The sequence below is a fragment of the Agelaius phoeniceus genome, chromosome 3, assembly GCF_051311805.1.
Source record: "Agelaius phoeniceus isolate bAgePho1 chromosome 3, bAgePho1.hap1, whole genome shotgun sequence".
NCBI lineage: Eukaryota > Metazoa > Chordata > Aves > Passeriformes > Icteridae > Agelaius > Agelaius phoeniceus.
In genome coordinates this window covers 51715638-51729676 of record NC_135267.1, presented here as the reverse complement: position 1 = coordinate 51729676, position 14039 = coordinate 51715638, and the positions used below count along the sequence as shown (strand labels likewise).

The window sequence follows — 14039 nt, the reverse complement described above, 5'->3', positions numbered from 1 at the left end:
AAACCTTAGGCAAGAAGTTGGAGATAGGAATAGAAATGTCTAAGTATATAGACAGTTCCTAATTCGTCTATAGAAAGATTTTCAAGCTGTCAGTTCAGCTTTTAGCTTCAAAGCAGATTTACACTTTTTTAGAATTGAGAAGTCTCCCAGTTGGCCAATATCAGTTGATAAACGAATACTGAAGGCTGTCTCAGACACTCTTTTGTGCAGGCTGAAAATCTGGATGCACAGGAGCTAATGCAGAAATTCTCAGTGGTCTTTCTGTTGTAGAAGGTTCTGAACTTGCCATCAGAGCACAAATCCTATAAAAAGGAAATTAAGAGCAGTAATCAAAGCAATATCTTTTTAACATACTAAACAGAGAGTATTTTCTTAGTTTAATGATCAGCTTTATTTCTCTGATACAAGTATACCCATAAATTTGATTTTAAAAGATATTGCATGTGAGAAATAACAGTTTTCTTAAAATGTGACACTAGAAGTCTTTACCACCTCCCTGTTGAGGCCAAGCTCTTTGAAGAGCTCTCTAACTGTCTCTAATTTATATTAAAAAGGAATCTTTCAGATTAATGATATTATGTATTATCAACACATTTTGTCTAGTATTTCAGTATGGTAAATGCATTCATGAGTTTTTACAGCCTGCCAAGAAAACATATGCATAATATATATATGTTCAAAGTCTTTGCCTGAAGGATTATTCGGCTATTTACATATTGCTGTTCTCTCTATTCAGAAAATAGGTTTTCTGTGAATGATAGTGACATTATTTTATTAGCTGGATTTAAGTGTGGCAGAGTAAGAATTTCTAGCTATGATAATCAGGTTCCTGTCTCTAAACAGTATCAATACGCCAAAATAAATTAGAAGATACTCAATTAGAGTTGGTTTGAGTAAAAAACAGGAGAAAAAACATTACTGGAATATGCCTGGACTGTGGGCAGTGGGAGGAGATAAGAGTTGGTTTACAGGCAGATCTGCAAAAATTCCCTTTTACTTAATAGAGTACTTTTGTAACACACTGTTCTTGGAATCTCCTTTTTGTGGATATATGATAAAATGGCAGCAAGGGGCATTTGAGTACTTTAAAGAGGAAAATTAGATTAGACTTTTTTTTCCTTTGGCTATCTTTTTTTTTTTTTTTTCCCAGTGGCTTATTTTAAGCATAAATCAATAAAACTCCTAAATATTGTGAAGTCAAAAGATCTTTTGTACGTACATTCTGAATCAGAAGGACCTTTGTTAGCTCCACACTTGTTCACTAAGGTGCCTCCTGCTAGTGAGCATCAAGGAACTCTGTGAAAGTGTTTGGCCTTCTGCAGGGAAATACCTGGAAAATTCTGAGGGTAAACCCTTTTCCTTCAGATATGCAAATTTTGACTGTTTAATTTTAAAGATTCAATGAGTTTGCCTGTCATTAGAGATATCTGAAGATAACCCATTTTGTAGAAGTGTAAATGTTCCATTCCAGTTGGAACTGGAATGGAAAATAGATTTATTTTAGGCTTCTCTAAGGCAAGGCTGTAAACCCAGCATTTATTACAATGCTCTGTGTGAATAAATGCATTTCTTTTTCTGTGGAATTAAAGAAAATTGTAAATATTAGTCTAAGTCATATGCTCATCTGTATCAGCCTCAGGATTGTAAATCTACTGTCTGCTGCAAATAGAAAAATAATATTGGCTTGTTATTTTCAGGCTTGTGTAATAAAAATTTTGACATTGTTAGGTCACATTTTCTTTGTCATATAAAATATTGTGGTGAATATGTTTTTGTTTATGTTTTCTTGCTTACCAAGTGAGTGCAGAGAATTATAAAAATGCATTGTATCTATTTCTGTTGCCCTAAAAAACTAGCAGAGAAAGATTTAGGAAAGAAAATTTAAATGGCTTATACTTTACTGACATCAAAATCAATCAGCATCTTGAAATTTGCCTTAAAGCAGTACATATCTGTCAAAATTTAATCTAGAGCATTCCAGTAAAATCCAGGTGAATGAATTAAATGAAAAAAAAATGTGATAGGCAAAAGATAACTTCGTGAGTTTAGGAAATACAAATAATAAATGTTCCTGCATTCTTCTCCATTACTTTGTCAACTGCTTAGTAAACACCTCCCTTATATAATAGCATTTTAATAGTGAGGTAGCCTCAGCATATGAAATAGGTCATTCCTTAATTGTACTTGCATTATGTGTATTATTACTAATTAAGAGAATGTGTGATTTTAATGATTGCAACACAATGCTGTTTGTATTTAGTCTCTCTTTTCCTTTCTCTTTATGAAAAAGCATCATGAGTAGCAGAATCCAAAGGTGAAAGGGGACAGGGTCTGGATTAGCAGTGACTACTAATGATGGAGATTTGCAACAGGATTATGCGAGAATGCTTCCACATTATCTGTGATCATGGAGTTACGCAGTTAATTCAATTTTTTGCTACCTTATAATTTAATAGAGTTTATTAGGTTTATTCACTTAAAACAAATAATTACTAGTAAAATAGGAACAGTAGATTCTGTGATCAGATTTTACTTGTTTGTTGACTTTTTTTCCTTTACTTAATTTAGAATTTTTCACTTCTGATCCTCTAGGCTGGCAAGTGATACTCAGGAAATGCATTTTTATTTAGCTGGGGAAACTTTTATCATTAGCAATCACTTTATATGTCATTTTTAGGTACATTGGGTAGCTGAAATGGTGTAGGTGCTCTTTTGCAAATCTTTTTATGTGGAAAACATTGTAAGGAATATGTTAGTCCCTGAGTTTTCTTTCTGGGAGAAACATGACTGCCCTGAGGTAGGAGCTTCCACTAAAACTCTTTTTTTTTTTTTTTTCAAAACCATGCATCATCCTCAGTGGAACAATTAGAAGCCTAAATCCTTTAGCTAGACCAAGTGCAGAGGCATCCTCTATCTGCTCATTTCTAATGCCTTTTGTTCAGTTTGCAAAGGCAGTGTGCAAAGCTTTGCTTGGCTGAAGCTTCCAATTGCCCTTTGTATTCCAACACTGACTGAGTGGCTTTGGACTTCTGTAGGGTTTTTTTTTATCCATAGCCTCTGTCTACTGTTCTGGCACTTGATAATAATTGCCATTCACTGTTTGGATCCATTGAAGCTTAGGCTCTTACTCAAAGTGTAGTAAGGAGTAAATCAAATTATTAATGTAAGCTCTGATGTTAAGTGGGCTGTCCTCCATTATGGTGACACTGGAATTGTTTAATGCAGATTTGGCTTTGGATTTCACTTTTGTTGTACATAGCCATTTAGTGAAAAGGAGGTCCTGCTACTGCAAAGAAGTTCCAGTCCTTGCTTTATTGCTCTTCAGTTTTTAATATTTATTCCTGAGAGATGAAAAAAAAAGCACCTTACCTTGCCTTGTCCCACAGCTGAGCTCTCTACAAATATCATGCTATATATTTTGCACTGGCCTGATTCAGCCATACTATATCTGTAGAAGGCATGTAACTACAAGCCAAAAGAAAACCTTTTACTAAAGACCAATTTAGTCCTCTATTTCAGCATCATGTCACTGTCTATAGCAGCAATGTAAGCATTTGTGTTTAGTTGGCCATTTTATGCTGCATGCACACATCTATTACTGAGATTGTAGTATAGTTGACTTTGGATGAGCTGCTTGCTTTCTTCTATGTGGTGGAAATTTTGGGCTGCTTATAGCATAAAATTTTATCTTGTTTCTCCAGAGTCTATACAGACTGGGGTCAGATTTTTTAATAGCACCCCATATGGGTGCTGTGTTTTGAATTTGGGACTAAAAGAGTATTGATAACACAGCATGTTTCCACTGATGCTGTGCAAGCAGCAGCTCAGCAACAGTGCTTTCTTTTTTATAAACATTAGCCATACTTAGGAATGTGTGAGAGATTGGGAATGAAAACAGCTGGGACAGCTGATCTGAGCTGACCAGAGGAATGTTTTGTACCACATAGCATCCCACACTGAGGGGCTTGGAGGTTGATCTTGCAGGTCTCATTAGTCAGAGACTGGCCAGGCACGGGCGGTGAGGGAGTGAGAAGCAGGGTGGGTGCTTAGTTGCTGACTGATGTCAACCCACCACAGACTGTTACAGCTGCTGTTTTCAAAAGTAATATCTTGCATCTTTCACTGCCAGCTGAGCATTAGCAGATATGCCTGAAGTGAGGACAGAACATCAGAATGCCTTTGGAAAGAACTTATGAAAGTAAGGAAGAATAGTGTATGGTGGTGTTGTGGGAACTGCAGAAAAATAGAAAAACACAACAAAGGTCCTGTTTGAGAGAAATGTGGTTTGATACTGGGAAAAAGAACAAAGAACATACTCTTCTGTGTTCTTAAAAGGAATTCCTAGAAAAAATACTGAGGTGGTCATAAGCTATCTTCATAATATGCATTTATAGCAGCTCAGAGTAAATCATGGACAGTTTATTATATTATTTTCAGGCAAAAAAATGTAGCGAGACAGCATAAAAATTAGCAAGGTTTATTTACTAGCTGATTTATACCCCACAAAGGAGCTTTTGTTGTGTCATAATTAAAGAAGTCAATATGATTCCACATAGCAAAACTAAGGAGATAGCCCATGGAACAAAATAGCAGTTAGAATCCTTTCTTTTAGATTAGGGATTTCTGCAGTGAAGTATTAATTGTGAAATTGTAGTTGAAGGGGTAGAATCCAGGGAGTACTTTTCAAGAAAAATGGATAGGGGAGGAAATGCATAATTCAGAACAAAATTACTTATTCCTAGCATATTTTCACAACTATGACATGTAATTTGATATTTCTGAATTTCCTTGAAACTGCTCTTCTATAAAGGACTGCCTTCAGATAAACTTTTATTTTATATGCATTGCAGTTTGTTCCTGGGTGTGTGGTATATCTTACTAGTAGCGATCACAGAATTACATAATCAGAATTGAAAGGGGGATGGAAGATGGCGTAGTACAACTGCTCTGCTCAAAGTAGGTTCAACTATAGAGCATTACTCAGGGCTGTGTCCAGTCTTGTTTATAGTATTGTCAAGGCTGGTGATCCTGCAGCATCTTTGGGCAATTTGTTCCACTGTTTTACCACCGTCACAGTATATTAAAATGGAATTTCCTGTCTTTCAATTCATGTCCTTTGCATCTAGTCTTTTCACTGGGTATCACTGAGAAGAGTCTGACTCAATTTTCAAACCTTCCTGTTAGATATTTATACACATTGACAGGATCTCCCCTGAGGATCCTCTGGGCTGAGCAGTCATAGCTCTCCCAGCTTTTCCCTATGTCAGATGGCCCAAGCCTTAATTGTCCTCTTGGCCTTTTGTTGGACCTGCTCCAGTGCATCCATGTCATGCTGTTACTGGTGAGCTCAGAACTAGACCCAGCACTCCAGGTATGACTTCACCAGAACCAGTAGAGGGGCAGGGTCACCTCCCTCCAGTGACTTTTGGCAGCACTCTTCATTACACAGCACAGGATGGTGATTGTCCTCAAGGGCATGTTTCTGGCTCATGTTCAAACTATTGACCATCAGGACCCCCAGGTCCTTGACTGCAAAGCTGCTTTATGACTGATTGTCCCCAGCCTGTACTGTTGCATTGGGCTCTTCCCAGGTATAAGAACTTCATCAAAGTGTATCTTCCAATTTTCAGCAGTATTTCGGTTGGGAATCTTTCTAAAGAAAATTTAAAAACATATCTCAAAAATATATGCTTTAATCACATTGTGTTATATCTCTAAAGGTTTTATACATTCTCATAAGCATGTACTTCTTATAGATGAGATATCGAGATGGGGAGTCTGATCCAATTCTTATGTTCCAAAAACAAACAAAAAAGACAAAGAACTCCATAGCTGTATTCAAGCATGTTTACAAATATACTTACTATAAAATGTGGGTTATTTTCTTTTTAATTGGAAACTTTACTCTATACATTTACGACTTTGGAAGATAATTAATGGAATAGTACAATTAACCAAATAACTTCTACTTCAATAGTTGCATTTTTAAATGTCTTTTTCTGTGTAGGTGAAAATTTAATTTAAATGCCCAAGCAACAGCTGCATACACTAGATCTTGTATATTTCATCATTTATTCTACCACTATTCCATCTACCTAATTTTATTTGCTCATGGTTGGTTGCTCTTGCTGTTTTATTTTTTCCTCTGTCTTGCCTACCAGAGGAGATGATGTTATAAAGCATCCTTCCTTCCTAGTATTCTCCCAAGTGTTTTTTAACTGCTGGTCTTTGCCACTTACTGTACTTCACAGAAAAAATTATCCATCTTCATAATGGTTTCAGAGCTCTTTTCTGGGTTTTTTCTTCTAAATAATAATAAAAATTATAGTTGAACTGTCATTTCTTCTTCTGTGATTTAGAAAAGTACTGAGAACAAATTGATGTCACAAAATAGTTAATGTAAAAGAAATAAAGCTGAAGAGTACTGAGAATGAACACAACAATTTGTTTAAAAAACAACAGAAAAAAACCTGTGACATATTCTCATCTTGGCTGTTTAATCCTTGGCCACAACTGTATAAATTTGCAGGTGTTAAATTATTGAGACAATGGCTTATGAATTTTTGCTATTGTCAGTAGAAACATATGAGGAATTACATGGAAGAAAATAAGCTTTGACTAACAGACTATGAATTTAAAACAGTATATTTTCTAGTTCATATAAAATCTTATGTGAACGCAAAATATAATGCTGATCAGCCTTAATTTATGTTGCATTTTATGACTGTGTTAAAACAGGAAATAAAACCAGTAACAAGAATGTTTAGTTACATTGTTTTCCTTGAACTGGAAGCCCGCAATGAAATTATTCTGTTGTGGTCTTAGAGTGCTTAGATTAGTTAAAACAAAAAGTAATGTGATTTGGACTGTTTTATTTCAGATTTATATGAAAATATATTGGAGTACTCACCCTGTTAATTTGCCCCAAAGTTATGAAAGAAAATTGTATATAATGTACTGTCTTGTGCACTTGTTATTATTCATTTCATTTACCATTTGTGTTTCTCTGAAAAAACCTAACCCAGCAGATTTGTTGGTTATGTCACATGCTAAATCTTTTATTGCTTTTGAACTGCGTTAAATGTGATTATACAGAAGGTCTTAAAAGCCTCTTTTCTAAATGAAAGTTATTTTTTTACCTCCCTTCTTTCTTCCCCCTTCAGACAACCTAATTTTGAGTTGCTTTACCAGCCTATTATTGTATAATTTCCTTATATTTCACATGGAATGTCTTACTAAGCCTGTATCATTTTTGTTACACTGTGATGTAAACTCAAAAGCAACTGAGCTGACCAGTGGGTATTTTCTCTGGTTGTTCAGTGCACACAATAAAAACAACTGTTGGGAACCATTCCCTGTTTGCTTAAGGTTGTGCCACTTGAGTGGTTAAAAAGGATATAAAAGTGTTCCTGACCTAGTTGTATGTGAGGTTTTTTCAGGCACTTCAAGTGGGTTTTTTTGTTGTTTTTTCCTCCTCTCCCTTTCCATTGCAAGATCTCATAAACATGTTTACCCTTGTCTTTCTGTGCATTACTGGAGTCCTGACTGATGTGATACCATTTCAATGTCTCCTTCTGCAGGCTGTTAAATGTGCTGTGCTGTGAGCTCAATACCCTTTTACTCTTGGAGACTCAGTATAAAGTGTCACAAGTTTTACTAACTGCTCAGGAGGAAAATGTCACAGAAACTTCAGAAGGACCAGGGTAAGAAGTGATTGATGTAAATGTTATTTTAACTATCAAACTCTTCTCCTGAGAACAAATACATGAATGCCTTAGCTTTAAACATACAAATGCTTTCACTTAAACTGGCTTCTAATGTCTATATGTTTCCATACATGCAGGTTTGTCAGCAGTTTTAAATTATGAAAAGAATAATAGCCTTCTCTTTCTCCCATGTTCACCCCAAAAGTATAAAAAATAAAAAAGCAATTTTTTTTTACTTTTAGTTGTATTACTCTTGTTTCTAAAACAAAAAGTGTTTAAAACTTGTGAATGTAAGTATGCCTTTTAATTTTATATGTTTTTTAATGTTATGCATTTAATATAAAATCAGAGTATTGTTTTAATGTTCATGAATTACAGGCATCATCAGTACTTCAGGGTTTTTATGGGGGAGTATTTTTGTTCTTGTTGTTATTGTTTGGTTTGTAGCTTTGTCAACTCTCCAACAGCTTATTTGTAGCTTAGTCAACTCCCCAGCTTCTATGACTTTCAACTGCTGTCTTCTAAATAAAATTGCACAGTGCATCCTTTCAAAAGGAAAAAAGTATTTTTGGGACAGAAGCGGACAGTCATTTAGTTACTGACATTTTTTTCTTTCTCATGGCATGCAGAGTTTTAAGTATTTTCCTCTTACTGTTTGTTATATGAGACCATTAGAGAATGTAAGTCAAACAGTATGGGTGAAGATGATAGTTATTTACTATTTGAAATGAAAGCTGCTATTTCCCTTCTAAGGAAAAACTTTTATTAAGAAACTTGGTGAATAAAATCTGGATGTTACTGCTTTCAAAAATTTTGTACCTTGGGCTGCACAGTGACTTCAGACAGCAAGTTGTCTCTGTTTCAAGTAGTGAATAACTCTGCTTATTTGTGACAGCAGAAATATACTGGTAGGCAAAATAAGGAGCAAATTTTTATGGTCCATTAACTGTCACTGCCCTCATTATATAATTTTTTATGTGACATAAGAAAATCTGTGAGATTTTCTACACTTTTGGGTCCAGTAATTGCTCAAATTTTTCTAATCAGTAGTAGGTAGGGAAGCTCACAGAACAATGCTTGGAGACATCTCAAAATACCTAATGTTTCTGTTTATTTATGCCTATTTGTATTCCAGCCTGTGTTTTAACTCTGGTATGTTTCTCAAAATATTCTTGCTTCTTTAAGTTTTCTATGTTAAATAGTCAATAAATCAAAGCTTGTAATTTTTGAAGGTTTGTTGTGTTTTGCTTGGGGTTTTTTCCACAGAGTTTTTATAATTGATGGTCTGTCAGTGGAGAGAAACCATGTTCTTGTAAGGATAAATCTGATTGGAGGACCACAGGAAAGGATTTTGCCTTTGAGAGAATTAGATAAGGTTAGAATTTTAAGTTTACCAGTTTCTTTCTGTAACTTCTGCCTTCATTAACTGAACATTTTTGCTGGTAATTAAGCATGTGAAAAATTATTTAACACCAGACCACCTTTAGCTTTATGAAGTGTTAATATTTTAAAGAAGTGATACACTGAGCAAATACATTGCTCCCACTATCTGGGGATTGCCATGTACCTAGGAGATAGTATGTTCAGATGACATGTTTATTTTGCTCCATTTTAATGTTACTTTTTAAGTGAATGCAATTTGTTTGGTTTTTTTCCTTTTATATTTCTGTGGTTTCTTTACTAGCTTTCCATTTATCTTCGTATTATTTGATATTTTTTCCATTCTTGGGTTCTCATATGCAATATCTAATACCTAGAGCTTTCATCAATGTTCTAACAAAGGAGTGTTTGTTAGGCAACTTCTTTAAATGTTCTACTTCTCACTGGCTGTCAGTCTCATAAAGATGAAATGCAGATTACTGTCAGCACAACAAAGACACCTAAATCAATACATAAAGTTGGAAATACAATTTAGTAGGTTGTTGGGGTTTCTTTTTTATATTTTTATAAAACTTGCAATTTTCTTTGTGGTTGAAAAAAGGAACTGTAAAATCAAAACTGTCAGTGCTATATACGCCATAAAAAATTGTATACTCAAAGCTTTTTGGATTTTCTATCCTTTTTTTTTGTGATAGCACATCTTATTGGAAATTGTAGTAACAAACTACTAAATAGGCTGTAATTCTGGGAACTGTACCTTTGTTAATCGAGAAAAAGCTATTAATGTTTCTGTTAAGTTAATTCATTTCTTGTCCTGTTTCTAGGATAGCGGTCTATATCCTTGGCCAATGTTTTCATCGCTCCCTGTGCCAAAGTGCTATCTTGCAGAAATTCCTAGGAAAGCTGAATTCAGACAAGGTATGTAGAAAGCATGTGAGCAGTGTAGATTTCATGCAAGTATCTCAGTCAATTTAAAAAATTTCTTTTTCCCTCCTCCCTGCACCCTGCTCCCCACCCTCACATCCCACTGATCATAATCTCATGAAATACTTAAGGTTATTTCAGTGCTGGCCGCAATTGTAACTAAATAAGTTGGTTTAGTTTTGCTTGTCTGGCTTTGTGCAACTGTCAATCTGAAAAGCTGTTTGGTAATCTAATTCTTATGCACACTTCAAGATTAACCTCCTGACTCGTCTCTGGTGGGTGACTCATAAGGTACATTTATATAATCTCTCTAGTAACTGAAGCAAGACAGTTTGCTTAAACTGCAGAGTTCTTTGTACACTGTTTTCGTGATTCACATCCCTGTGTTTACTGAGCTTGGTGGTGTGTGAAATAGACAGCGTTTAGGATAGTTGGTTTCCACATTGAACATCAATTTGGAATGTGAGCAGACTGAAGAATCCTTTGAAGAACTACCTAGGCACAGCAGTTTAATTCACACAGAGAAACTCCTAAGGTTTTAGTTTGCATAGACAATGCAAAAGAATCAGGTGAATTGTTTGGTAAATAAATAATTCATTGTATTTATCCATGTTTACTATATCCCTGAGATGAACTTATTAGAAATTATGAATTTCCTTAGCAGAGACAGATTTACAGAAGTAATAGAAATTTTACATTAACTGTGGACTATAAAATAGTCTGTTTGTATATATGTGGGGGAAAGAAATTAAAAGGTGATTTCCTGCTCTGACCAGAGGAAAGGCCATATAGTTATAAAAGAAGGGAGTTTTCTGTATCTTAGCTTTTGTAATACTGTTCCAGGCTTCCCAAGGCAAGTTTCATAAGACATCAATCAGATAATGGTGTCTTCGAGGAAGCAGCAGTGTTGTTCTTGGGTTGGAAAAGCATATTATATTGTTATTATTCTCAGAATGTGTTCAAAGGATCCCTCAGTTCTCTTGTTCAGAATAATTCTGTTGCTCATCATTACCCAGTGGGCTAATGAAATAGATGTTACAGTTATCACATTTGTGGATGACAGCCAACTAAGAAAACTTGTGTAAAACTTCAATTAAAAGTAAATTTGCTGAAATGAAGTGTCAAAGGTTTTCAAATGAGTTTGAAAAATTGAAATCAAAGAAATGTTTTAATTTGTTCATTTTTATGTTAAGGGTAACTGAAGTAAAATATTATATAACTGCAAAATGAACAGAATGTTTGGTAGTGGCATCAAAATATTTTGTGTTTGTTGTTTGAAAATAAAAGGGAAATAAACCATTGAAAGTGTTCTATTTCAGTACTAGGTTAAAAAAACAACGAGCCACTCAATTGTAAACATAGGATTTGCCAGACCAAAGGTTTCAGGATGTGCAAATTATTTTGAAAAAAAGCATTAGAATAAATAGATCAAAAATTAAAATAATGAAGTTCATAAATTGCTATTGTAATGCTTGCAAAAAAAGAAATCAAGAGCATAAATAGAAAATGGAGAATATCTAAACTGTATTTTTAAGCACTATGATATGGCAGCAATAGAAATTTTCTTTCACAAGAGAGTTTAAAAATGCGATTACAAGATGGATCCATGAGTTACATTCATACAAGATCTTACAACTTCTTTGTTGTGAATATTCAGAATTCATGTTGTGTACTACTCAGATTGCTTGGAGTTTAGAAAAATATTTGTTGAATTTTCATTCTGCTTTAGTGCAAGGAGATGGACAGGTTTCACACAGACTTCTGACTGGCAAGAGTTCTGCTGCCATTGTGTGAGTGGGAATGCATGACTGCTTCATTGTATCTGTTGACAAGGATTGAGGGCCAGCACAATGTCTCTGTTTCCTGAACCTGTCTGTGTTCAGATATCATGCTGTAGTGTTTCATTATGTAACCTCTGAGGTACCATTCTGGTCCCATTATTTTGGTGTTTCTATGACATGAATAATTAAGACTGGTAGATTCTTAGTACTGTTAAAGAATGTATAGTTCTTTTGCTGAAAAAGCTGTAACTGTAACTGTCATCCTGTCTGTCCTGACCTCTTATTTGTGTCCTCTTTTATTGCTCAAGAGGATTTTACCTTTTCTTTGTACTTTGAAAATGTATCCTCTATACATCACATAATTGTGATGGCAGATGTAAAAGCATAACCTGAGTTGATTTTTTAATATATTTATATAATAGATGGAGATGGATTGTGAGCATTTAAAAAAAAAACAACGATTTACAGATGTGCCTTGAATATGGTACTGCTAATAGTCCTGTTTATGACCCTCCTTTCAGATGGAATGACAGATGCTATAACAGAATATTTTGGAACTAGTGTGGCCAAACTGAGGTCAGGGAAAAGGAAGCTTCATTTCTAGATCTCAGGACTTCATTTATCCTGTATCTGGTATAATGGAAACCATGGATAAAACTGAAAATAGCTTACAAGTGGTGGTTAATTAAAAGGACTTATTCACATTGAGATTTCCAGCATGAAAACCCAAGAAGTGGGTAGGGGCTTTATTCTATAAATTCTTTTGAAGAGCAGTGCTAAATGTGCAACGCTGACACCTTACAGTTCAGCTGTAATAAAAAGCAGAGCAGTGGTAAATCTGGCATTGTATGGAACCTGTTTTCCAGCACAAAGGCCTGAAGGTTGTATGTAACAGAGCTCTTCTTTTAACACTCTTGCTTTTATTCTATTCTGTACTGTTATAGTGATCACAGACCCTGGCAAGAGCATATTTTGACTCACTGAATAAAAAAGGTCTCTATTGTAATTTAGTAACTACACTGATGTAGTAGAGTATCTCTTTGAGGACACTTTGAGTAAGCAGACTCGCCCAAAAATATGTTTGTATTTGAGGAAAACTTGCAGTGCGTCAATGTTTACAAATATCTGTCCTGGCTTTACAGATGCTGGGTATTTGGTTGTGAGGTATATGAGTCTGCAGGAAAGGATTTATGGAAAAATAAATTTGGTTGGTTGTATGTTAATATGCTCTAATAATTTCAGCCAGTATTTAAGAGTTTGAAAACTACTGGATAGCCATATGCTAACGATTCACTTCTGTCAAAGATAACTTATAGTGAAACTTGAAATGATTTATGTGGATCATTATTTATATGTGAAAATTAATTATGCCATTTCTACTTGTTTACACTCCAGCAAGAAACCCTGTTGCTTTTCTTGGTTATTTGTTCAAATATTATTTTATTAAGGTAATTTGAGGAAGAACTATTAAGTAATTTTCAAAGAGTGATATTTATATTCAGGAAACAACTGTGTAAAGATTTTTTTTAAACTTGTAATATTACTATAGTGTCGATTATTAAAAGTTAAACTCTTTACAAGGCTATTAAACTGTAATATTCACTCTTCTATTTGCACAGAATATGTTTTTCTTTTCTACTTCTAGCTCTGCAGTTATGACAGTTGGTAATGACTGTAATGACTGTGGCTGAATAGTATTGTCCATAAATTTCCTGCAGTGATGCATTCACTGCTTAACATTTCCCTAAACTTGGGTACTCCACCATTCATTAATCTTATTTTCTTCTGAAATCATACATTCCAGAATTGGTACCAAAAATCTGGTTATTTGTTATGAAAAGTATTTTGACAATTTACCTCAGCCACTGTTATCTGAGTTCTTTGCTTTAAACTTCTAACTTTAATGGGAACATGCTGCCATCTTTACGGTTTGATTTCATTGAGGGTTTCTTGTTTGTTTGTTTGCTTGTTTGTTTTGTTTGGTTTGGGGTTTTTAATCTGATTTAATTCTGTTTTTTAATACCTGGTATTAGCAGTGTTTAAGTTTTTTTTAAAATTTTCTCTGTCAAAGGATCAGCTGTATTATCTTTTCTATTATTCCTTATAATGTCACATAAATGCCTTTATCACCTACACTTCTTTGACTTGTACTCCTTTTTATATTTTCTGTGACATTCATGTAAAAGTCTGTTGCCTTTTGCTTTTAAGTCCACTCAAGTAAAAAAAGGTGAAAGAGTATTAAGGTCTA

General features: G+C 34.5%; 1 protein-coding gene across 6 annotated transcripts in view; it reads left to right on the top strand.

The window, feature by feature from the left end:
* The window catches only part of TBC1D32 (TBC1 domain family member 32), a 74685-nt gene that overhangs the window by 32944 nt on the left and 27702 nt on the right, over positions 1-14039 (top strand). For all 6 annotated transcript variants that reach the window (XM_077175239.1, XM_077175237.1, XM_077175235.1 and 3 more), the window contains exons 24-26: positions 7581-7703; positions 8973-9081; positions 9911-10004. In XM_077175239.1, the coding sequence (XP_077031354.1) occupies positions 7581-7703; positions 8973-9081; positions 9911-10004 (326 nt within the window). The remainder of the gene's footprint in view (positions 1-7580; positions 7704-8972; positions 9082-9910; positions 10005-14039) is intronic.